The 24,653-nt window shown below is 47.0% G+C and overlaps 2 protein-coding genes across 5 annotated transcripts in view; one reads left to right on the top strand and one right to left on the bottom strand.

Moving 5' to 3' along the window:
* Positions 1-2,217, top strand: part of PPP2R1B (protein phosphatase 2 scaffold subunit Abeta) — a 32,022-nt gene extending 29,805 nt beyond the window's left edge. The window contains exons 16-17 of one of the 2 annotated variants that reach the window (XM_032428033.1): positions 1,263-1,343; positions 2,029-2,217. In XM_032428033.1, the coding sequence (XP_032283924.1) occupies positions 1,263-1,343; positions 2,029-2,121 (174 nt within the window). In that variant the 3' untranslated portion in view covers positions 2,122-2,217. Of the gene's footprint in view, positions 1-1,242; positions 1,344-2,028 lie in introns of those variants that run through there. The other variant, XM_032428034.1, reaches the window with a different exon arrangement.
* Positions 1-24,653, bottom strand: part of SIK2 (salt inducible kinase 2) — a 132,488-nt gene that overhangs the window by 8,933 nt on the left and 98,902 nt on the right. For 2 of the 3 annotated variants that reach the window (XM_032428028.1, XM_032428029.1), the window contains exons 8-15: positions 24,158-24,310; positions 17,165-17,329; positions 8,762-8,990; positions 7,996-8,280; positions 7,687-7,850; positions 6,866-6,976; positions 6,084-6,175; positions 4,150-5,379 (exon numbers count right to left, since the gene is read on the bottom strand). In XM_032428028.1, coding sequence (XP_032283919.1) covers positions 4,782-5,379; positions 6,084-6,175; positions 6,866-6,976; positions 7,687-7,850; positions 7,996-8,280; positions 8,762-8,990; positions 17,165-17,329; positions 24,158-24,310 — 1,797 coding nt within the window. In that variant the 3' untranslated portion in view covers positions 4,150-4,781. Of the gene's footprint in view, positions 1-4,149; positions 5,380-6,083; positions 6,176-6,865; positions 6,977-7,686; positions 7,851-7,995; positions 8,281-8,761; positions 8,991-17,164; positions 17,330-24,157; positions 24,311-24,653 lie in introns of those variants that run through there. The other variant, XM_032428031.1, reaches the window with a different exon arrangement.

Genomic DNA, 24,653 nt, shown 5'->3' with positions numbered 1-24,653 from the left:
CCCCCCCCCCCCCCCCCCCAGCCAGAGGCGGGTCTGAGTTCACTCTACTTGCTCGAGGAACAGAGAATTCCAGTCGGGGGTCCTATTTTTCCAGGATGTTCTTTTGTATTTCTATTTTTATAGTGCCCCTGTACCCACCCACTTTGCCTCTGAGAAGACAGAGTATTCAATCCAAGTATGTGAATTGTTTTATCTCTAGAAGTGTCCAATCGGCACTCATATTTGATGGACCTTGACTGGAGAGAAACGTTACACCCCTCCTGCAGGCCAGGCTCCTTCCTGATTCTTCTCCCAGGGCCTCCTTTCGTGGGGCTGGGTCTGTGGGCCTACAGCACCGAGCCAAAGCCCTGCAGTTCGGCCCCTTTGCAGTCAAGGAGGGGTGTGCCCTGCCCCCATAGGCTCCTCTAGGAAACTACTATGTTGTGTGCCTGGGAGAAACTAGACCTGCGTGTGAGCCTAGGCTTCTGTACTTGACTGGACCCTGCAAGGAGGGCGGTCCGTGCGGTCTGTGTCTCTTGAGCCTGTTCCTGCACGGCCGCCTGGGGGCACCTCTTCCTCCCCCAAAGCCAGGCAGCTGCCAAGGGGAGACTATGGTTGTGGGGACGGAGTCCCAGCCACCCCGTGCTTACTTAAGCTGGGGGCTTTGTTGATATAGCTGTTGGCTCGTGAAGAGAGTCAGATGCTAGTGAGGGGAAAGAGCGCCCAGGGAGAAGCCAGGAACCCCCGAGCCGCCCCAGCTCCTCCCGCAGGCTCTGCCCTCCGCCGGCTCACCTAAACTCCCGCGAGCTTTGGTGTCCTCAGCTGGAAGCAGTGAGGACTGGATGTGTCCCGCTAATTCCACAGAATCGTCATGATGCTTAGATTCCTTGTGAAATGTTTGGTGAATTACTGTACAAATACGAGCGGTTGCTCCTTGCAGACCGGCAGGCTGACGCGGGCGGGAGCTGAAACGCCCCCCCCCGGCCCCTGCGCTGCCGCAGCCGGCCCAGAGGGGGGCGCTCTGTGGTCAGTGACCGCCCCCCCCCCCGGGGGGCCCCCCCGGGCAGGCAGGCCCACACCACTGCACCTGTCAGAGGGGACACATACATTTAAAGACTCTTTGTCCAGTTCTGAAACAGAGGCAGGTAACTGCCCTCATCTCCCACACACCACTCTGAAGGTAAGTTGTTAACATTTCCCGAAGCAGCACAGCCATCAGACCCCCGCCTAGGCAATGACTCCAGCTTACTACCTGTTCTCCAGCTTGTCCCTTTGATGTCTAGGCGCACAGAGAGCGAGCGGCTCGGGTGCTTTCCGAGGAGGCAGTAGAGGCGGCCTGGTTCAGGGGTACAGACGCGGCCAAGGTAAGCCCCCCGCACGGGGGTCCCACAACTGCTCCCCGGGGCCAGGGCTGCCTGAGCACCCTCTGTATTGTCTCTAGAGGAGGAGGAATGTGGCAGAGAGCTGGAGGATGCGTTTCCTTTAAACCGAAAGGGTGCTGAGGTGTAAGTGTTGACAGGCTTCTGAACGTGACCCAGAGCCCCGCGGGCAGGCCCGCACCCCCGAGTCACCTGGCGCTGCCTAGCAGAGCAGCCCCCCTTCTTGCCGACTCCAGGCGTTCTCCCCTCTTGGGTGCCTCTTCGGGGGCAGAGCTGGGGGGAGAGGCCCGTAGTTGGCAGGAAGGAGGGTGGCCCGCTCCCACCCCACAACGGCACAGGCCCTCCTTCTCAGATGTGGGGGCAGACCAGTGGCGCCCGAGGGACTCAGGGAACAGCTTAAGCACCTGGCAGGTCTTTATTTCTGAGCAAGAGGGGGAGTCGACTTTCTCCTTCCTGGGAGCAAAGTTTGATGAGGGCAGGGAAGGGAAGGGGTTTGGCTCCTATCAGAACAGCGTCCTTTAGCGCCCTGTCCTCGTCCTCCCCCACGGGCCGCAGACGGCTGTCTTTAAGTGGACAAGGGCGGGGGGTGGCTGGCCAGCGTAGCTCCCCGGGGACTTCACAAGCGAACACACCCCGTCTGTCGTGGTGACGCGCTCTACTTGCCTTACAGGGACCAGCACATCAGCTGCATGTAAATACTAGAGACACACTTGCCCAACTGGAAATTGCAGAACTAGTGCATTTTTCCCAAAGCAGAGACTAATACCCCTGGATTAAAAAAAGAACATAAAAAATAAAGTACCACACATATTGCACTTCTTGCCGAATGAAATTTTTACCTCCCGTTCATCTCCCCCAAGTCTCTTCAGAGGAGCCTGGTTTACAAGATAATAAAGCGAAAGATTACTATACAGTAGTGTAGACACGCTAACGTGAAACAACCGGGAAAGAAAGTCCTTATTTCAAAGTAGCCTCTCATAAAAAGAGCGGTACGAAGCCTTCTTAGTGTTGTTTTAGTGTGTGGGGAAGCCACTCAGAAGTGGCCGGAGGGCGCCGGTCAGGGGACAGAGCCATGGAGGCGATCCCACGGGGCTGGGAGCACACTTGACCGACCGTCACCAGTCTCCTGATCTCACCAGCTGACATTTCAGTAAAGACGGATCATTACGGAATTTATTGATTTCTGCTTGAAAGGAGAACAGCAAATAGCTTACGCCACAGGTCCGGAGGGCGGCTCATGCTCGGCAGCAGGGCCCCCGCACCGGGCCCCTGCGGGGACCTTCCCCGCGTGCAGCTCTCGGCCCTCCAAGCACCAGCTGCCTCTCCCGCCGTGCGCTGGGCCTGCCCGCCGTCGGCCGCACCGCTCCGGGGGTTCCCGGGCTTGGGGCTCCTGGCTGGGGCGGGAGAGGGAGGCAGGCCTCGGTGGCAGCCTGTAAGTGCCACTCCTGCTGCCCCAGTTTCAGGCTGGAAGGCATTTTAATTTCATAAACATGACAGCGCCTCTGTACTATATTTTGGAAAAATATCCTTTAGTCTAAACAAATCAAGCCCTATTTCATAACTGGCTTATTTTGCAAAGACTGAAAACAGATTAGAGATCTTAATGAAAGGATCGCTTAAATGTTCTCTATTTCATGAAATCATCAATCCTAAGCATGAGGAGGAATAAACAATCCACAGAAGGAACAGAATTCATTCCTACTGGATTTTCATGAGTTGTTACATCACAAAAACGACAGTCCTCCATGGGCACCCTCTCTCGCTAACGCCTGGACGCTTCACCCCAGCAGAGCCCGCACAAGGACTGCTCACATCACCCACGCTGGGAGGGGATGGGGCACGCTTCTCACCTGCCTGGACACCCACTACAACGAGGAAAGGCAACTTAAAGGTGTTTCTAGATGCAGCATCAGTGTAGTGTCTCTCTTCTTTGTGCTTTGTGATGCTTTGTGCTTAGCGCATTCATCTGCTGATAGGACAAGCCATTCTACAGGACAGAAACGACAGTCTTTGTCAATAACACTGGGTTGTAACATTGGGATGTTGCTGTCCAAGCGACAGGTTGTTACTTCTAGGTATACGGTTAACTAGCTGGTGCATCTAGCTTTTACTCTCATGAGAGAATTGGAAGGGTTAAGGTTACGTTTTCACTAGTCATAGAACGTGTCTGGCAGATGATCTGCTAGATGGTTAACACATTTGTGGTTTTAAATATTGCTGTAATACTTGAACGTTTCGTTACAAGTCAGAACTTTTAAGGAAATTAAGAATGCGATTCCCACACGGTGGAAAACAAACTCCGAAGTAACTTTGGATTTAGCATTGACATAAATGGAAAACTGTTGGTTTCTACAGAAAAGAAAGAATTAAAGCATGATCTGGGGGAAAAAAGGCACAGCACTACCACTTCACATGGGAGATCAAAGTTCATGTTTCTTGTCCTTGAAGTTCCTAAGCCCTATATGAAACTGTCCAAATTTACAAAGCTCAATAAACTACCAGCAACATAGAGTGTAAAGTCAAAGTAGTTATTCCATTTTAAAAGAGACGCTAGGTCCTCTGGAGACCAACCGCCCCAGACCAGCAGTCTACACCAAAGACTGAGCAGGGACAGCCCGTCTTCCCTGGGCCCAGAGCTGCTGCCCCCGAGGGCTCCTCGCGGCTCGTTGCCCCCCCCCGCCCCCCGCCTCTGCTGCGCTGGGTCTCGCGGTTCCACAGGTGACAGCGCTGGAGCCCCGAGTCCACTCTGCACCCTGGGAACCTTCAGAAAAGGGGTGCCACTGCTCCCAGGTGGGGACGACTGCCCGTCTCAGGGGTCAGTGCCAGCTGTGGCTTCGTGACCCCTGAAACAAAGCTCACGTTCCACGTCGTTGCAGTGGTCTCGGAGACAACCTGCAGCTTCAAGCTCAGGACTCCGTGACCAAGCGCAACTTTTCCTTTACTTCCTGTGCATCAAAGTCCATTACATATTCTTGCCTTGCCTAACAGAACGTGCTGTTGCTTGGCTTCAGTGAAAAATCTAGTGTTGTGTTGTTCTGCCCACATCTAATGGCACAGTTTTTCCTGCTTCCACCAAGGTTTCCCTCGATAACGAATTAGCGTCGTTCTACAGAAAACCTAGGGCCGCATGTCTTCTTACAAAAACATCTGTCAGTCCTCCCATGAGAGCTGGCTCCACTTGACGTAAGGGCATGAGCCTCAGCTACCACTACACTCCGGCACTTGCCCCAGAAGACGGTGGTGGGACAGAGCCAGGAGAAAGCGACATGCGCCTGGCCAGGCCCTCTGATTCCAGTTGGGCAACTTAACTTTTTCTCCAGTTGGGAGAGGGCAGGAAAATAAGCTTTAAATTTAAAAGGCTGGAATAAAAATAGAAATAGACATTCTTCCTTCACTTGACCCGCCTCACTTCCTGTGCTGAGGTTAATTTACCAGGACGTAGCCACTGTGCTGTGGGTCCACAGCCTCCAGCATTTCACAATCGAAGAGTCCGGGGAACTCTGAGAGGGCTAGAGGGTCGTAGCTGGAGGGGGCCTCCTGCAGTCCTGAGCTCCGGGGACAGTCCTGCGCTGCTAGGCCGCTCTGCGGGGCTCCATCCATGGGGTACTGGCAGGGAGGGGGGTAGTCTGGCTCCGGGGAGGCAGCCCCTGACAGCTCGCAAGTCTGATAGGAGAACGGTAAGGGGGTCGGGGCGGCTCCTGCCTGTTGCGCAGGGGGCGGCGGCGGGGGCGGTGGAGGAGCCCGGGGACGGGGTGCAGAGGGCAGGGGCTGCAGCCGCATCTCCTGGTACTGGCTGAGGAAGGGGCTGTACTGCATTTGCTCGGAAGCGGGCTCCAGGACGGGGCTCAGGGGCTGGGGCAGGCTGAAAGGCGGGGGCTGCGGGGACGGCGTGGCTGTCTCCTGGCGGGGCAGGGGCAGCTGCTGACTCGGCGGCGGGTACGAGCTCTCTGCTATCTGCATCTGATTAAAGTACGCCTGCAGCTGAGACTGTTTCTGGAGAAAGAGTCGCTTCTGTTGGAGTCTAAATTGGCAATAGCAAAAGAAAGAATTTCAAATCTTCCTCAGTGATGGCAATTTTATATAAATCCAGGATCAGTCCTCCCACTTCTCTTTTCCGCAGAAAACAAAACAAAACAAAAAAACCAACCCCCCCCAAAAAAACGGGGGTAGGAACCAGCTGTGTCTGGTTTTGTAGCCCTGACATTTGTCCCCCAGTTCTGACGGATCCCTCAGTGCCACACTGAACACTAATTCATTTTCTCTAAGACTGAGTTTTTCTCCCTATGAAGTGAGAGGCTGATTTCCCATCTGGAGTGTTTTAAAGTGGGGTAATGCCTGGCCTCTGGGGGTGGCTTAGGGTAATTCTACATCGGCCAAGCTGCTTCTCCTAGTGAGGCGTGAGGACACGAATTACTGCAAGAGATGACGGAGGCCCTCTCTGCAGTGGAACCCACTTACACTGCTGTAGGTCACGGACTCTGAAAGCTTAGGTCTATTCATAACCCAAAGGGAAGCACTAGAAGGGAAAGAAAACAAAGCAAACGCAGGCCTGCCATATCCTGCCAGGCCCATCTCCCGAGGACACGGGACTATCTGCACCAGTGATCATGTCTTGAAACCTGTGTCGCAGTAGAAGCAAATGCTGGGGGTTGCGTGGGGGGGGGGGGGGAGGACAACACATCCAGCGTCCTGAAGTCTTCAACAAAGAAAGGGACCCTCTCTCACCTATGTTCCTGCAGCTGCTGTTCGAGGCTCCGTGGTGGTTCTTTACAATAAAGCTGACAGGTGTTCTGGGCTTTTGACAGAAGGCTGGGCTTCTGGAAGAATAGAAAAAGAATATGAGCATGACAATATGATGTCATCTAGGATGCGGTCACTGGACTGTCCTGTTTGCCTGGAGGACGAGGCCAACTGTGTCCTCCCGAATCTGCGCAGGGTGAGGGCGTGGACCCCCGCTCCCTGAGGCCCAACAGCACTGGATTAGCGGGCCTGCGCTGCCCCAACTTGGACCAGCGTCCGTTTTTCCATTTCTCAGAGTCCTCTAGAACTACAAGGCTCAGAACGATGAAACACAATGAGAAAGAGTGGAGTTAAATCTTGACAGCAAAGGCCACAGCGCCCACTGAATGATGTGTATGATTTTTAAAGATTTTCAGGCATTAATGTAGAGAGCTGATATTAAAATTTGTTGGCTTGAGATTTCCATTTTATTTATTATTCACTAATAGGCATAACATTAGAGGCATAGAAACCGGGTTTCTCCTTCCTACCAGTGGCATTCTCCTTTCCTGGGACCTGAGGATAAATCCTGTTCCGCTGCCAACATAAGCATAAGGCTAAGTCTGAACATGTTTTTAGAAACTACAAATCCAGAGTCAAAGCTACCTGCTTATAGGGAAAAAAGCAGCTACCCTAAAAAATTACCAAGCAAAACAGGTTTCTGCTGTGCAGAAAAGCAAATTCTAGACAAGCCCCGTGAGCTGGAGTAACAAGGGGAAGGGTCCCACCTGGAGTCTCTGCTGCAGATACTGGGCTTCCAGGCTCTGGCGTGGGGAGAGCTGAGGACGCACACTGCTGGGCACAGCGGGGACCGCCTGCTGCGGCTGAGAAACCTCGTCCTGAGGAGCAAGGGGGTGAAAACATTTTCAATTCTCCATGTGGCAGAAAGTTTCAATTCTTTGTTTAAGCACCTTGGCAAATGTCCAAGAGGAACTCCAACTCTGTAAGACCTAACACCCAAAGCTTTTCACGTAACTAGTAGGCTGAGGGTTACTCTGCAGTGAACGATTACCTAGTCAGCACTGCAGCAAAGGAGGCCATGACCTTCATGGGGGCATCAGATGCTAGGATATCCCTGATGCACTGAAATAGGCTCAAAATAAAATGTCTTGGATAAACAGCAGTATTTCTGGGTCATTTTTAGCATAACTAATCCACTTATAATATGTAATCAAGTGCTATCACATCAAAACTAATGGCAATGAGCTTTGCATTTATGTTACTATTTTTAATTTGTGTGTGTGCTGGGAGGAGGGGAGTTCAATGACATTATAAAGAAGTCACTCATGTAAAATCTGCCCTATGAACCAACCACAGCTTGAGAGCGTCTCCACCCCCTTATGGTACTGATCACCTGGGACCAGTGTGGATGGGTCTAACCTGTGAGTGGCAGGTGGCAGCGACAGGAGAGCTTCCAGGCTGTGAGCTCTCCAAAATGACCTGTTTGCTCTGGGACTCCAGTCAGTCCTTGAAGTGACATGACACTCCTTCAGGACAACGTCATGCCTCATACTCACGGAGGCCCTGTGGGAGGGCCCGGAGCACCAACCTGAGGGCAACTGCCGGCGAGGTCCTGGAGCTGAGGAGCAGCGGGTGACGAGTCAGGGTCTGCCTCTGGTCCTATCTGCTCATACAGTAGCTGCACTTTGTTCAGCTCTAGGATTCCTTTGGTTCTGGCCAGATTCTGAAGATGTTGTCTAAATGCCACAATTCCTGAAGCAGAGAACAATGACCAAACAGTTTAAATAAAACACAAGGCCTTTCAGTGACCAGAGGTGTGAAACCAACATGGCCACAACCCCCCTCAGGCCCTACAACAGGAGAGTTTTCCGAGCCACGAGAGAGAGCGGCCAGTCACCTTGGGTGAGGGAGGTGTCCGACGCCCTGCGGCCCTCTCTGAAGCTCACTGGCGACCTGTTGTGGGCCTCTCGCTTCTGGGAGCTCAAAGCCTGCATGGCTGGGTTGGCAGGTCTCAGGCTGATGAAGGGAGACGTCATGCGTGGGGAGGGCTGATTGGCTAACATGAGGTCCTTAAGGGAAGGGTTGTCCTCCAGAAAGTTCAGGTCCCTCTGAACAGACCCCATATCATACTCAGAGTCCACACTGTCAAGGGAGGGGTTGTCACTCATGGAGAAAATTTTCCCTTTAAGAGAGAGAAAAAACCAAACCAAAAAAACCAAAAGAGATAAGACCAGCAGCAAACAACGTGGGCTACACAGCATACCGAGCCTGAGTTTGCACAGCTACGACCTCCTTAATCTCCAATCTTCAACCAAAACACCTTTCCAGAAACGTTTTACATGTCAATTTAATCAGCTTCGAGTAAATCTAGTGGGGTAAACTGTGCCCGTAAGATCTCTGCCACTCCAAAGCAGCCAGAGTTCTTGGTGGATCACACGGCACTTCAGATGGATCTTGGCAGGTGGGGGAGCCGGCTCAGAGCTATTTCATTTTAATCTTTGGTGGCTGCTGAGCAGACCTAATCCTATAGCTTGCTGAACGTGGTCCGTAAAGGAGTAAGACGTAGGCGGCATTCTAAGAAGTGGCGGCACGACTACTTCTTGGAGACTGGAGCGGGGGTCTGTGCTGTGAAGACTCAATCCGGGGCTTACTGGGTCTCCTACCTGAAGCAGGCACCACGACCAGCTGATTGGTCACTTCTGAGAGAGTATGCCGCCTCTGCCCACTGCGTGTGGCCTGGAACGCATCGAAGGCCTGACTGGGGTCTTCCTCAGCCTCTCCCTCCGCCTCCAGCCCCTCATCGATGGAGGTCTCCATCATGTTGCTGGGCAGCGACTGGCACCCCTTCCTCACCAGGACAGGGGGCACGGGGTCCAGCAGACAGCCGTTTACCTGAACGTCAGTGAGAGAGGAAACTGTCAGCTGCTGTTCTGCTGAGACGTTAAAAAAAACCCACACAGGGAAAAATGTCAAGACTTGTGGCAAACTAGAAATTAAGTAAAATATTAAAAATGTGCATATTTGTTACTAGCGACAACATGTAGATTAGAAGTTAAGGCAAGTCCACTGCAGCTCGCAGAGACAGAAGCCCTGCATGACCCACACCGGCACTGCCTCCCACGTCTCTCTGAGTCATCATTAGTACAATAAACAATTTTTTAGTGGTTTCCAGATGAACAGGGATATATGAGTTTGAGGCCTACCAGTTATTATTACTTTTCTTAAGTAAGGGAAATGATGAGGGGGAGGATGAGATAAAAAAACAAAAAAACCTGCATGGCTCATAGCTAAGAAAAAAGAGTAGCCACTAGCATTCTTCTAATTTTCAACCACAAAACATTCTGGAAGGTTCTAGACATACTTTGTTCATAATTTAAGTACCTGCCTATTTGATTTAGTCTTTAATTGGTTCTCTGTGCCTGGGGAATGGAAAAAAGAATTCTTTAAAGACAGACTGATACCGCAAAAGGGAGTGAAAAAAAATTGAAATGGCAAACAGCCAAAGTCTTCCATTATAGAACAACAAATGACTCACAGCCCCAAAATTCCAGCAGAGGTTAATGAGCACCAGTGCACTGAATTCTCTCCTCCAGCAATACACACAGTATCTATAGCTCCCATCCCACAGGGTGAGCTCAGCACAGCTCCCGAGCGAGCGAGAACTCTGCCCTCCTCTGCCAAACGAACCACCTACTGCAGGCAGAACCAGCAGACAAAGGGGCGCTGTGGCTTCGAGTTCTCCTGGCTGGTAAGAGCCCCAGCGAGGAGGCAATCGTTTACTTCATTACCGTAACTATTCTCCCGTGGAAATCAATCCGTTTTCTCCTAGGAACAGCTGCGCAGGGCCAGCCAGTCATAGGACGCAGGGCTCGCCGTGGTGCTCTCACTGGGAACACACTGGGTAGAGCTGTTCTTTCCTTTGGAAGCACGAGAAGCTCATGTATGTGAGAGGTGACGTGGGGCACCCCAGTGCCAGGCACAGGAAAAACTTTCCTCTAATGGCAACCAATCTGAAGGCATTGCAAGGCCCTTTATTTGGAGAGGGAGACTGTGGGTGACTCAGGGCTTTGTTTGCTTGGGGGAGGGGATGGTTAGTCCATAAAAACTGTTCTGGGGCTGCAGCCACCACTTGGATAAGGTGACTAACGCATGACAGGGTTTTAAAGTGACAAGTGCACATTTAACAGGAAGAGTGGCAAATGCTTTCTTCCTACACCAAGACCAATCTTCCCCATATGGCACCAGAAACAAAAATTCTGAAATCTGGCCAGTGACTCTCATGTTCCCCTTGGCCCTTCCCTAGGTAGGCGTCCCCTGTCTGGACACTCAGTAGTTGTAGGAAAGAATGGCTCTCGGGGAACTTAGCTTCATACCTGTAGGTTCCTTAACTATCTACTAATACAGTTTTCTAAGAATAGCCAAGGATGAGTGAGTGAGTGATTGACTGACTGTTAGAAGATTTTATTTATTTGACACAGAGAGAGAGAGAGAGAGAGACAGTGAGAGAGGGAACACAAGCAGGGGGAAAAGGAGAGGGAGAAGCAGACTCTCCGCTGAGCAGGGAGCCTGATGTGGGGCTCGATCCCAGGACCCTGGGACCCCGGAGTCATGACTCGAGCCGAAGGCAGACGCCTAACGACGACTGAGCCACCCAGGTGCCCCCCCCAAGGATGATTTAGAAATGAATAAAGCAACAGAAAGAAGACTGGTATTGAGTAAATATATACTAAGCATCTTCACACTTTTTTTTAAGATGTTATTTATTTATTTGAGAGAGAGGGAGAGAGCACAAGCAGAGGGAGTGGCAGAGGGAGAGGGAGAAGCATGCTCCCCACTGAGTAGGGAGTCCGATGCCAAGACTTAATCCCAGGACCCCGGGATCACGACCTGAGCCGAAGGCAGACACTTAACTGACTGAGCCACCCAGGCACCCTGCATCTTTACACTTCTATAGGCTGTCAAAATTTTATTAGATACTTCTTACAGTATAGCCTTACAACCAGGTTATTTTTTTCTTAATAGAGAATAGTCATCTTTTTTGGAGTACTCAAAAGACCTTACAGTTCCCCTAAATTTACATTCTTTTCTTAAATTCTCTGCTTATTTATAAATTATCTCCTCCTCTAGACTGTAACAGGAATGATGTCTTTCATTTAAAAACGTCTGCTGAATTCAATTTCATCCTGGGAAACAATGATCTGGTTTTGGTTTTTCAGATGCTGTTTGATGATGATTAAATCAGAAAGCACTGTGGGGGGCCCCCACTCATACATAGTTAATAGGTGTGAACACCTTCAGCTGTAAGTTCATTTCCTGAAATAGGTGATAGTCATGCCACCCTTGCCTGCCAATTTATCCAGGGTCTTGATAGAACAAATTCAGCCCTAGGATTTTGTGACTGAAATATTAGGCTGATCTACCCATGTGACTTAAGCTCCTAGAAATAAGATCTTTTGCTCTAGGAAATAATCTAGGCTGACTGTAAATTACAGGACTTCAAGATACATGGGTGAAATGGACATTTTACAATACATTGTTTTTGTCTTTCCTTAAAGCTCAACTGATCGTTTTTTTTAAAGAGAGAGTGTGAGCGTGGGGTGGGGGGTGGGGTGGGCAGAGAGAGGGAGAGAGAATCCCAAGAAGACTCCCTGCTGAGCACAGAGCCCAACGCGGGGCTTGATCTCATGACCCTGAGAGCATGACCTGAGCTGGAATCAGGAGTTGGACACTCAACCGACTGAGCCACCCAGGTGCCCCTCAATCACTTCTAGTAAGAGACCTCACTCCAATAGGCAATACACATGAAGTCAAACTCTGAGAAACTCTGCTGTTAGTTGATTAACACCCGAGTCTACCACAAAATACAAGATTCTAGCACAAAAGACTGGTAGACTGTTATGGATTGAATGTGTGTGTCTCGACCCCCATCTCTCACCCCACACCTCCTCCACCACCAGATTCATATATGGAAACCCTAATCCGCAGGGTGACTGTATCTCGAGACACAGCCTCTAAGGAGGAGTAGTTAAAACTAGGATTACAAGGCTGGGGCCCCGACCTGGGATGATCAGTGTCCTTATAAGAAAAGATATCAAGAAGCTCCCACGTGTGTGCTCTTGCTCGCGCTCACTCTCCCTCCCCATGTGAGCAGAGAGGAGAAGCCACGGGAGGAGGGAGAGAGAAAGTAGTCCTCTACAAGCCAGGAAGAGTGTCTTCACCAGAAACAAAACTGGTCAGAACCTTCATCTCGATCTTCAATTTTTAGCTTCCAGAACTGTGAGAAAATGTATTTCTGTTGCTTAACCCCCCCAGCTTATGGTATTTTGTTAGTGGTGGCCTGAGCAGACTAAGATGGTAGGCCAGTGCGCGTCTCAGCCAGCGAGCTTGGAGGCTACGAATGTGTCTTACTGCACTTGTATCCTCAGTGCCGGGCAAGCCGGGCACGTACTGAGGAAGTGCGGGCTCAAACCTCAGCTCCAGCACCTCTCAGCGAGCTGTTCCACTTCTGGAAAGCTCAATTTCTCTCACGTGTCCAGGGGTTGTTTGGGAGGATTAACTAACATATCATATCTCTATTATTTCTTGCCCAAAGAGAATGCTTTATAACAACAAAAATTTTAAAGGCAGGAGAATAAAATGATGCCATTTTCTTTTAAAACATTTTTTACCACCTTGAGGAAAATTAAAAGAAACAGATAACCAGGTGAGGAAGAAAGACGTGGATATCCCAGTTCTAGAAATTTATCCTAAGGAATTAATCAGAGGTATAGTCAAAGATTTAGACACAAGGACATTCACTTGAAGCACATTTAAGGATGCCAAAAAATTAAAGTACCTAATGTCCAAAAAAAGTAATTAAATAAGGGTACATCTAATACAATACATTAGGCCGTTAACTTATGCTTTCAGATTTCATGATAGGGGAAAAATGCTCATGATGTTCTATTATGTAAAAGCAAGATACGATATTACATATAATAGAATGTAATTTTGTTTTAACAAGTCTTCCTACTGACTGAGCCACCCTGCACTCACCTACCCACCCATCTATAATCTCACTTTTAGGAAACATGCCAAAATATGCCTATCTTTGGGTAGTGGGATTATGAATAATTTTTTTCTTTATCCCTCTCTGAATTTTCCACGTGTGATTCTGACTGGTTTTATTTTTTAAATTATAAATTAAACATTCAAAGTCAGAAGTAAGTGTTAATCGTCTCCCTTTTACAAAGCCTTAGAGGTATCTCCTTTTCAGACCTACTCTTATTTAAGAGGAAACAGACCTGGGACACTTTTATTTTCCCAGCTCAGCTACCCAGCTATGAAGGAGCCTGGGAAACCCTTTTATTATATATATATATTTTTAAAGATTTTATTTATTTATATGACAGAGAGAGCAAGAGAGCACAAGCAGGGGGAGAAGGAGAGGGAGAAGCAGGCTTCCCGCCGAGCAGGGAGCCCGACGCGGGGCTCGATCCCAGGACCCTGGGATCATGACCTGAGCTGAAGGCAGACGCTTAATGACTGAGCCATCCAGGCGCCCCTATAATTTCTAATACAATGTTAAAAGTGACTAAAACGTGTGTGTGTGTGTGTGTATAAAACGCATTATTCCTATATCCAAAGGAAATGAAGACACTAACTCAGAAAGGTATGTGCACGGCTGTGTTCACAGCGGCACTATTCACCACAGCCAAGACATGGAAACAACCTAGATGTCCACAAACAGATGAATGGATAAACAAGTCATGCTATATACACATAATGGAATGTTATTCAGCCACGAAAACCCTGCAAATCCTCCCACTGCAACAACAGGGATGGATCTTGAAGGCATTACGGTAGGTAAATAAGTCAGGGCAAGACAATACTGTATGATCTCACTTAGATGTGGAATTGAAAAAACCAGAAGAACAGAACCATGCTCACAGAAACAGATCAGACTTGGGGTCACCAGAGGCGGAGGGCAGGGGGAGGGGGAGTTGGAGGAAGGTGGTCAAAAGGCACAAACTTCTAGAGATAAGATAAGTAAGGACCGGTGATGTGACGTATGACATGATGACTACAGCTCTGAATGCTATATGATGGGTCAGTTTTAAGACAGTAAATCCTAAGAGTTCTCATCAAAAGGAAATTTTTTTTCTTTTCTTCTTATTGTATCTATACGAGAAGATGGATGTTAGCTGAACCTACTGTGGTACTCATTTCACAATGTATGTAAATCAAACCATTATACTGTACACCTTAAACTTACACAATGATGCATGCCAATTATTTCTCAATAAAACTGGAAAGAAACTGCTTATTCTCAAAGAAACCCTTAAGAGAGAAAGATTGTCCCTACAGGGTTTGTGCACCTGCCCCCTCACATGGTCTGTCACTTGGGGGTCTTAGTTCCGCTCAGAGTTGGGTGACTGTCTCAGAAAGGTGGTAGTTTTGGAGGAACCCCAAACCAATGTTTCAATGCAGACTCCCGAAGGGATTTTACTGACCGTTTTAAGACTTCTGGGAGAAAAGGAGAGGCACAATCTCTGATGGACAATACCTACCACCAGCTGGGAGTAGAAATGAATGAACAACGCATTCATTTAGGAAGCATCTTTTAGAAGACAAAACGGGGGTGTCCCGGTAAATGCGAGTGAAGCGACACGAACAATGGAGCTGTAGCTCTGATAGCTTGGTGCACGTGCATTTATTGACGGCAACGAAACGGTCCACAGCTAAGCCCAGTGGATGTGCGTGGCCTGGCCGAGTGCCAGTGTGGGTGGCCGGGTCCAGCGCGGCCCTGCTCTTCCTACAAATGCAAATGCCCCATCTAGCTACTGCCTTTATCTTTCACAAAATCATTCATTTCCTGTCTGTTTCCTGGTTACGATAACAATCACAAGCTTTAAAAATAGCTTGCCCTATATAATACAGCAGACAGTACCCAATCTGTGTTTTAGGCCTGCTGCCCTCACAGATAAGGTTTGGGCAGAATGCATTTTAATTTTTTTCAAAGGAATTAGATCCTAAAAATAAATGAATTATGTTGTCCCAATTTATAGCTAAATTTCTAGGTGAGAACGTACAAGTCGATGAGGTGACTGAACTACCTGTAGGCAACCACAGGCAGAGAAAACGGACTGTCCACAGGAAATGGCCTCGTCCTCAGGACCATGGACACGAACTCCTCACCATCAGCAACTCAGCCTAACACCTGCTAGTGCAGCCTGGCCTCAAGCTGCCCTGACCTCGGTTTAGCTAAACACATTACCTAACCTCTGAATCAGCTCCACCTCCAGAGCTCCCTGTTTCACTTACCCTCCCAATCATCTAGGCTTAAAATACTGGTATGAGTTTGGACTTTGTTCCTCTGGACCCTAATATTCTATCAATTCTAGCTGCACAATCTCATTTATATCATCCCCTCCTCTGCAGTTTCCCGAGTGCTAACCTAGTGCAGGCCCTCGTCATCTTCCCTCTGGACACACCGCTCTAAGCTTCCACTGTGCCTGTCCCCATCCAATGCAGGCTGTGGACCTTCCAGGCTAATTTCTGAAGCACATCATGGATTTGAGGGCTTCCTTAACCAAAAACCTTCACTTGTTTCCTACTATACTGAAGAAGTCCCTGTGAAACCCTCTCTTGATGATACTGGAATACATTCCTCCGCTGAGGACTGCAGCCCAGAGACAAAGCCTACATTCTTGGGCTTGCCATTCAAAGCGAAGCTATTTATCTTTACTTCAACCAACTCCCCTTCATCTCCCCTTTTCCTCATACACACACTGAGCTACTGCTCTTAGATGGACCTAAGTTTCCCTGACGTTTGCTTGCTCAGACTTTTCCCTCCACCAAAATGCCATCCACCCCTCAATTCCCAGCTCTGACAGTTAACCCAGACCTTCCTGATCAAACCAGCTAAAAGCAACTTCCCCTGCTTCCTTCCAGGCTTGCAGCACTTTGATTTATATTTCTTTAAGGGACTGATGATATTTATCAATTTATTCATCACCTGGCACATTGTCTTTAGTTATCCATCACGTCTCCTCTGCTAGACTATAAACTTGAGGCAAAATTCATGTCTGAGTTATCCTTTTATTACCTAAAGAGGCTAAAAAGACAGGAAACCAATAATGAGTGTTTACAATGCCGAGAACCTCACACACATTATCTCAATTAATCCTCCCGAGTCTCACAGAGTTGGGTGTCCTCATTTTACAGAACACAGAGGTTCAAAGCGGTCAGTCACCTCACCCAAGTTCACACAGCTGGTGAAGAAGAGAGTCTATTCTGAACACACTCCAAGGTCTGCCCATTAATACGAGCCTCTGGACACCGCTTGATGCTAAGTAGATAAAACATGGATTAATAAGCATCCCTTAAATGAGAGAAGCGGTCATCTTCTATGTATTAGAAGCCAACTTCATGCAGTACACAAGGATAAACTTATCTCCTTTATGTATACTCAAACTGGACAAAAAACCAAACCAAAACAAAACAAAAACACTGAACTGGGATGCCTGGGTGCTCAGTCGTGTGCCTTCGGCTCAGGTCATGATTCCGGGCTCCCTGCTCAGCAGGGAGCCTGCTTCTCCTTCTGCCCCTCCCCCTGCTTGTGCGCACTCTCTTTCTCTCTCTCAGGTTAATAAAATCTTAAAAAAATTGAACCAAAAAAGGCGGCCCATCACTTCATAGCTGCAGCACATGCGCAGAAAAAAGGCAACAATAACATAGAAAGCCCAACTCAGCACAAAAATTCCATTTTTGTTTTCAGAATTACAATTTTTTTTTTTAAATCCCACACCTATGAGGGATCTAGAAACTTGAAGAGGGAAGGGAAAGAAGGATTTTGGAAAGTATGTATAAGGTCTGACGAGTTACGCAACAGCCATAACGATAAGATGACGATGAGAGCCAAGTTTAGCCTGGATATTTCTCTCAGGTCTTCTGCACAAAAACAAGTCACTCCTGAGTGACTTGAGGAAATGACAAAGGTCAACAAAGCCAAAGTACAACACTTGAGGACCAAAGTGCGCGCCTGGCCAACCAGCACACTCAGGGTCTTTCAAACACGTCTGTACCTTTGGCGTGTCGACACACTCTTCTTCCATAAACGCTGCTTCCGCCGGGCAGCCAGACGCTGGGAATGAAAAGGCCTCTATATTGGACGCCTGAGGGAGGAGAGCGGACCGCATCAGCCTCATGTTCGGTGAGTGCACGGTCACTGGGAGCCCCACCGTCTGTGCCTGAAAATATGGCAAGAACAGTTTGGGAACATTAACACTTTCTATACAAATATACAAAATTGTTGGAATAAAATAACTCTTCCTGGTACAATTAAAGAATGTTTTATTTGTTGGAACCCCAGAAAAAATTTGATAAAATATGTATATGGTACGGGTACTGATGTGAAGCAGTCTCAGTTTCATTCCTGTTCCACGATGAGGTACCTAACTTTCACACAGACAACAAGAAAGCTGGTCTCTGTAAAGAACCTAAGAATGCTCTGTTTTTTAATTCAACAAACATATATTGTCTATATCCTTAAATATGTCACCATGGAAAGATATAAAGAATAAAAAAGTTCCTGTGTCTTCAGAGCTCAGAACTGAACCGGGGTACACACACACAACTTACCTAGAACACAAAGTGTATTGCACTTTGTTTTTCTGGTGGGGTGAGATGGTGTGTATTTCTTGACAAGGGTACATGTGCAGAGAAAGACAAGAGAGGTGGCAGCTACTTGGAGGTGACAGGAGTGTCCTCCTTCCAAGGAGGTGCAGAAACTGAACACAGCCTGTTGGCCCAGTGGAAAGAGAGATGCTTATTCCCGAGCAACTTATGTTCCTGAAGTCAACCTACTGTAGAAAGCTCCAGATGGTTTTCAGCCCATTTTCATGTCTCATTTGTTAAGAATGCTAAGTAAACAAACATTACAAACTCCTCTTTTAAAAAATCATATAGGGGTGCCCGGGTGGCTCAGTCGGTTGAGCATCTGACTATTGATTTTGGCTCAGGTCATGATTGGAGCCCCAAGTCAGGCTCCGTGCTCAGTGGGGCGTCTGCTTCCCCTCTGCCCCTCCCTCCACTCCCATTCTCTCTCTCAAATAAATCTTTAAAAATATAATAAAAAAATCATATAACAGAGAATCTTTCTTTAGGACAACTGGCAAGGATTCGATTTGATGTTTTTTGGGGGGCAAGGATTGATTTTAAAGATGAAACTATTGGATAATCCTTCCCTCCCATCAGATGTCTTTTGAACATAATGGACACTGCCAAGCATCTGAAGGAACATACTAGTGTCTAAAAGGCAAAGGAATGGCCTATTTTTTCCCTGCTATAATCACTTGGAGGGACATAAGATGGTGAGTTTTAAGTTCAAACAAAAAGGAACGATATTGGTATGATTTTAGCTTCTCTCCTCCAGAGACCTGGGTGTGATTCCTGGCTCCATCCCTCACTGTGAACTACCTAAGAGTCCTATTTTCTTTACCTAGACAAGGGCACAATGCCTATTACACAGTGAAGTTAGGATTACAAAAGGTAACACGAAAGGTCCTTCACTCAGTAATGTTAATTACGCCCTTCTCCTTCCTTGTAAAGTCGTGAAAAGATCACAGGGATCTAATACAGGAATTAGTCTGCAAATGCAGTTTTGTTCTCAGATATTATCTAATGGTTCTGCTAAAATTTTAGGTTGATGGTCTTTGACGATACGGGGTGTGTTACAAATATACCTTATATTTGAATATACTTTGAATATATTTAGAATATACTTTATGTTTGGTACATTCCAACATTAACATCATTAGATATGCTGCGTGAGATAATGAATAAAGTAGCAATAGCCAAGTGTTGGTATCATATGGATGGTAAAAACAGAAAAAAAGTACACTACAAACGATCCTGAGCATGATAAAGAAAAGGGTTTTCTTAGATCATCATTCCTTACACTTATTTCCTGGGCCACTTTTGAGACTAAACAACTTTTTTTTCCTTTCAAGCATTAGTCATTTAGATTAATTTTTTAAGTCCTCATGCCACAATGTAAAATGTAAACTTCCTAATAGGGTATATTTCATGCATTCTTTTTACCCTTATCATCAGCTTTTCAATCAAAGGATAAAGCTGAACTTTAATTTTTGGTTTCCTAAATTTATTAGGCTGCTCCTTGTGTGCGAAATAATTTAAATTATTAGGGCAAAGCATTATTTAAAGATATTGCACTGGAAATGAAGTACTAACATGATAACTAGGGTGTGCTGTTCCTTCTCAGTCTCTGCCTCTTATTAGCTGTGACTTTCTAAATGGCAGGATCACGCTACGCCAGACCAAGCATAACACATTTTCCTTGACAAATTTCACGTCCAACCTGGACTACAGCAACAACTTACTGTGAGCTTGGTATGGTGAGAGGAGGAACATATTTTATTGTGACAACCACTTCATAGGAAATAGGATGGTAGTTTTTTTTTTTTTTTTTTTTTTAAGGATTCTTGCAATCACTGAAGGGATTAAAGAAGTCTTTTTGGAACAAGGTTGGGTGAAAATATTCAAATGGCATGCTCGGCACTATAGAGTGGACTAAAGAATACGTTATTTTAATACACAGATGGATGATTAATATCCCAAGGAAGCAGACTTTACCAGTTTCTTTAAGAGTGGCAATAGACAATGCTCATGTCCGATTAATTGTAATGGTTTTTATTTTATTAATTAATTAATTAATTTGACAGAGAGACAGCGAGGGAGGGAACACAAGCGGGGGGGGGGGGGGGGAGAGGAAGCAGGCTTCCCACTGAGCAAGGAGCTTGATGCAGGGCTCGATCCCAGGACCCTGGGATCATGACCTGAGCGGAAGGCAGACGCTTAATGACTGAGCCACCCAGGCGCCCCAATTGTAATGACTTTTTAGACCATGTATTTATTGTCTTGAATCTCTTCTGATTTTGTGCTTTTTAGAATAACCATTACAATGAAAATAATGTTTTCTCCTATGGGAAAATCTTTACTGCTCCAATAGGAATATGCTGGTTATGGACAGAATTGTGTGTCTCCCCCCACCCCCCAATCTGTATGTTAAAGCCCTAAGGCCCAGTGCAACTGTATGTGAACACGGAGCCTTTCAGGAGGTAATTAAGGTTATATAAAGTCATAAGGGTGGGCTCCCAATCTGACAGCACTCGTGTCCCTCTAAGATGAGGGTGAGACACCAGACATCTCTCTCTCTATCTGCACATGCAGAGGAAAGGCTGTGTGAGGGCCCACTGAGTAGGCAGCTGAGAGTTCTCACTAGAAGTTAATCTTGCTGGCACCCTGACCTTGAACTTTCAGCCTCCAGAACTGAGAGAAAATAACCTTTTATTTAAGCCCCCCAGTCTGTGGTACCCTGGGGCCAACTATACAATGCTTTTTCTTTTCTTTTTTTTTTTTTTTTTTAAGATTATTTATTTATTTGACACAGAGAGAGACAGCTAGAGAGGGAACACCAGCAGGGGGAGCGGGAGAGGGAGAAGCAGGCTCCTGGCCAAGCAGGGGGCCCGATGCGGGGCTCGATCCCAGGACCCTGGGATCATGACCTGAGCCGAAGGCAGACGCTTACCGACTGAGCCCCCCAGGCGCCCCACAATGCTTTTGCTAATAGCTGTACAGGGCAACCTCTAATCAGTGATTAAAGAAGAAGTGAGATGAGTGTTTCACGCTTGTCTACGATTACAGTTGATAGAAACTTGGAGCAGAAGGACTAGCAGTCAGGATTCATGAGAGAAGGCATGACACGAATTTCTTCTAAACAGTTGTCTATAGTCAACTAGAGGGAACATGTCTTGCATAGTATATGGCAAATGTAAGTACTCTAAATCATTCTGAGATAGGATTCTCACTGTTTTCTAAGTAGTAATAATGGGTACTTTCTCACTATACCATACATTCTTTAGGGGCAGGGACTATTTGCTGGGGACCTCTGTCGCCACGGCGGCAGGGACTGAGCCCGGCACAGAAGTGCTCTGTTTGCTGAACTGAGCTGCTGGTATAAGTTACCTAATTTTATCTTTGTAGCAAACTCATGAAATAGATATTGATATTTCCATTTTATATTTAAAGACACTGGAGCTGAGAAAGGCTGGCTTGCCAGTCACTCAGCTCCGTATGGAACCCAAGTTCCATGTGATTCCACAGCTCATGTGATCTTTGCATGGGATTAGTTTGCTTCCCCAAATTCCTATTGTTATACCAGCTAACACGTGATCTGCCACTTCTTTAAGCCAATAGCAGAACAAAGAATTAAAGAGAGAAGGCTCTACTGAAACTAAGTGCAGAGAAATCTATTTTTTTAACAAGTTCAACAAAACAGGAGAAAGTGAAATCTCACAGGGAAGGGAGCATCTTCTTCAGCCCTAGTGCCTGTTACCTTAGCACCCGGAAGGCACTCTAAGCAAGTCTGTGAATGGACACTGAAGACTTCCACTTGAATTAGATACATGTTTAAGTCCCAGTAAGTAGCTTTCTGTGTCAACTTAGGCCAATGCGTAAAATGAAAAGAATTCATGTGGTGCTTGGTAATAAAAAAAAATGATCAAACATAAGAAGCCATGTTATACATCTGAACTCTCAGCCAAATTAAACATAATTTGAGCTCTCCTAGGGCATCTGCTTCAAGCTTAGATAAGAAAGGCAATCATGTGCAATAATAATATGCATGTGCCCAGGGTCGATCATTTAGGTAACCCATGCCCTCGCTTGTGTAATACGAACAAGAGTAAAGAGACTTGGGAGGGAAAGCCTGTGCAGCACTGGGGGCTTTCCTGTTTCCTGTCCGTCTGCTGGCAGCACTTTCCAGAGGGAAGGGGTAACTCTACATCTCACTTTTCCTGCTCCGATTGAGGAATTCTCACTTTATCCCCCTCCTCTCTTGAAAGCAATACCATTCAACGTTGAAGGATTCCAACTGCGCAGAGATACTCTAATCTGGAATTTTATCTATGCATTACTCATATTAGTATCAATATTCACATTATTTTTATATTAAAGTGTGTATAACAGTGTATACCATTTGCCTACTCAAATCAAGATGTTAATTTTGTTGGCCCCCCCCCCCATGTTTTATAGAAGCCAATGCGAAACTCTAGTAAATCCTATAAATTTTGTAAACTGCCAAACAAGAAACACAAAGCCAGAACTTCTCAGCTCTTCCTTGCCCTTGGAACAAAGTAAAGCACTCACAGAAGTAGATGGAAATCCTAATAGACTGTATGCACGAACCATGCCTCTTTCTCAACCTTTCTGCAGATGATTTCCCGACTTCCGTCAGCCTCAGCTCTGTCCTGGCATCCAGATCTATTCTTCGTTTCAAGCAACCAAGTCAGTGCCGTCACTTACCCTCCTGCTTCGGGCTCGAGAACAGAGTGACCTCTAAGGCACTGTTGTCCCTTGCTCCCCAATATTTCCTTCTTACTTTATAGAATCAACATGTATAGGGCACATTCGAAGTGCTGCACAATTATCAACTAATTCAAACATCAGAACAGTCTCTAATTTTCCTCATTTTATAGTTTGGGAAACTGAGGCACAGAAAGACCTAAGGTAATTTTTTGAAGGACAGGCAGCAGGAAAGGGCTGAACCTGGGGTTTGCTCCAGAGCACCTGCATTAACCACCGCTGAGTCCATCCAGAGTCCACCCGAGATGATCCTGCGTTCATCCCCTCCCTTCTGTTCCCACCAGCACCGTGTTAGTTCAAGCCTCCAGTATTTCTCAGCTCCTCACTGCTTTCCCCCAAGTTCTTCTCTTCCCTGTCCAATTTACCCTTCCCGATGTCACAGATTAGTTAGCTTAAAGCCTAGATGTGATTTTATCACTCTCCTGCTTCCGTCTCTAGTTGTTCCTCAGTATTTCCTGAATCGTAAGTAAACTCTCTCCTTTGGCTTTCGAAGCCCTTCACAGCATCGCTTCAACTTACCACGCCAACTTTTTCATTTCCCTGTGCGCTTCAGTTCAGTTCCCTCCACTTGCCCACTCAGCGCTTCTGCTGCCTACGTACAATGCTTTCAACCCTGCCTCTCCCTGGCAAAGGCCCACACATCCCTGAAGATCTGAGCTCTGTCAGAAATGCTAACCCTCCCACAAAGCCTTTCCTAGGCAGATGTATCGCTCTCCCCTTTGCCCGTGGTTCTCCCAGATTTATCTTTCTCTATTTTGAATGATGGTTATTTACGATGATGTCTTACTTTGTTTTTACACTGTCATGTCTCTGAGGGCCATGTCCGGGTTTTATGTATCCCACCCCCTATCATGCCTAATAACAGAAGCTTGCATACGGTAAATCTGCAGTAAAAATTTATTTATTTATTTATTTATTTTTTTTTAAAGATTTTATTTATTTATTTGAGAGAGAGAATGAGAGACAGAGAGCATGAGAGGGGGGAGGGTCAGAGGGAGAAGCAGACTCCCTGCTGAGCAGGGAGCCCAATGCGGGACTCGATCCCGGGACTCCAGGATCATGACCTGAGCCGAAGGCAGTCGCTTAACCAACTGAGCCACCCAGGCGCCCTGCAGTAAAAATTTATTAAATGGAATCGAGTGTACAGGCTAGTGACATTAATTCCCACCATAAATCAATGATTAAAAAATGAGAAAACTCTTTAAAGAAAAAAAACTGAAATAAAATTAATCCTTAGAAATAGGAAGATGCAGTGGTGCCTGGGTGGCTCAGTTGGTTAAGTGTCAGCCTTCGGTTCAGGTCATGATCCCAGGGTCTTGGGATTGAGCCCCGCATCGGGCTCCCTGCTCAACGGAGAGTCTGCTTCTCCCTCTCCCTCTGCCTCCTCCTCCCCCCTGCTCATGCTCTGTCTCCCACTCTCTCTGTAAAATAAATAAATAAAATCTTAAAAAAAAAAAAGAAATAAGAAGATGCTAAAACATTTGAGAATCTAGGAAGTGACGGGCAGAAACTTCACAGAAGAACCGCGTGTAGAGGATGAGATCCTAACCCTCTATTGTACTACGAGGTGAAAAATGTGTCACACATGTGAACAGGCACCTGCAAGATAAGACCACAGGCTAATGCGGCGTTACCTTGGCAACTGTCTGTTCAGCCACGGTGCTAGGCCGCCGCTGGCGGGCATCGAGTCTCTGCTCCACGGGAAAACTGCTCCGATGTGATTTCAGGCGCTCCACCAACAAGTAATAAATGGCAGCAAAGTGGTTATAGCTCTTGTTCTGCAAAGACTGAAAGAGAAAACAAGTGCTGAAGGCAGAGAAGCATAAAAACCAGTCCAGTGATCTACATCTTTCTGAAAAAGGAGGGAAGAAATCATGACAGAGTCATGAACAAAGTGTGTCTAGAACAAAAGCTGTTCCAGAATTCAGGAGAACAGACAGTTCCAAGTTTCTAGTACTGATTACACGAAGGCTGATGCCCCTAAGGGACTGGCCCGTTTACAGTAACAGGCTCCACCTGCTTTTCTGTGTGCAGGAAGAATGCCGCTGCTGTCTCATGTCCCCAGTGCTACCACACGGTCCCATCTCCTAGTTGTGACTATGGTGTAAGGTCCGTTACAACCTGGTCCCA

This window comes from Phoca vitulina, unplaced genomic scaffold, assembly GCF_004348235.1.
Source record: "Phoca vitulina isolate PV1807 unplaced genomic scaffold, GSC_HSeal_1.0 scaffold38, whole genome shotgun sequence".
Classification (NCBI taxonomy): domain Eukaryota; kingdom Metazoa; phylum Chordata; class Mammalia; order Carnivora; family Phocidae; genus Phoca; species Phoca vitulina.
Note: the sequence above shows the minus strand (reverse complement) of the source record. Positions and strands in the feature narration are given on the sequence as shown.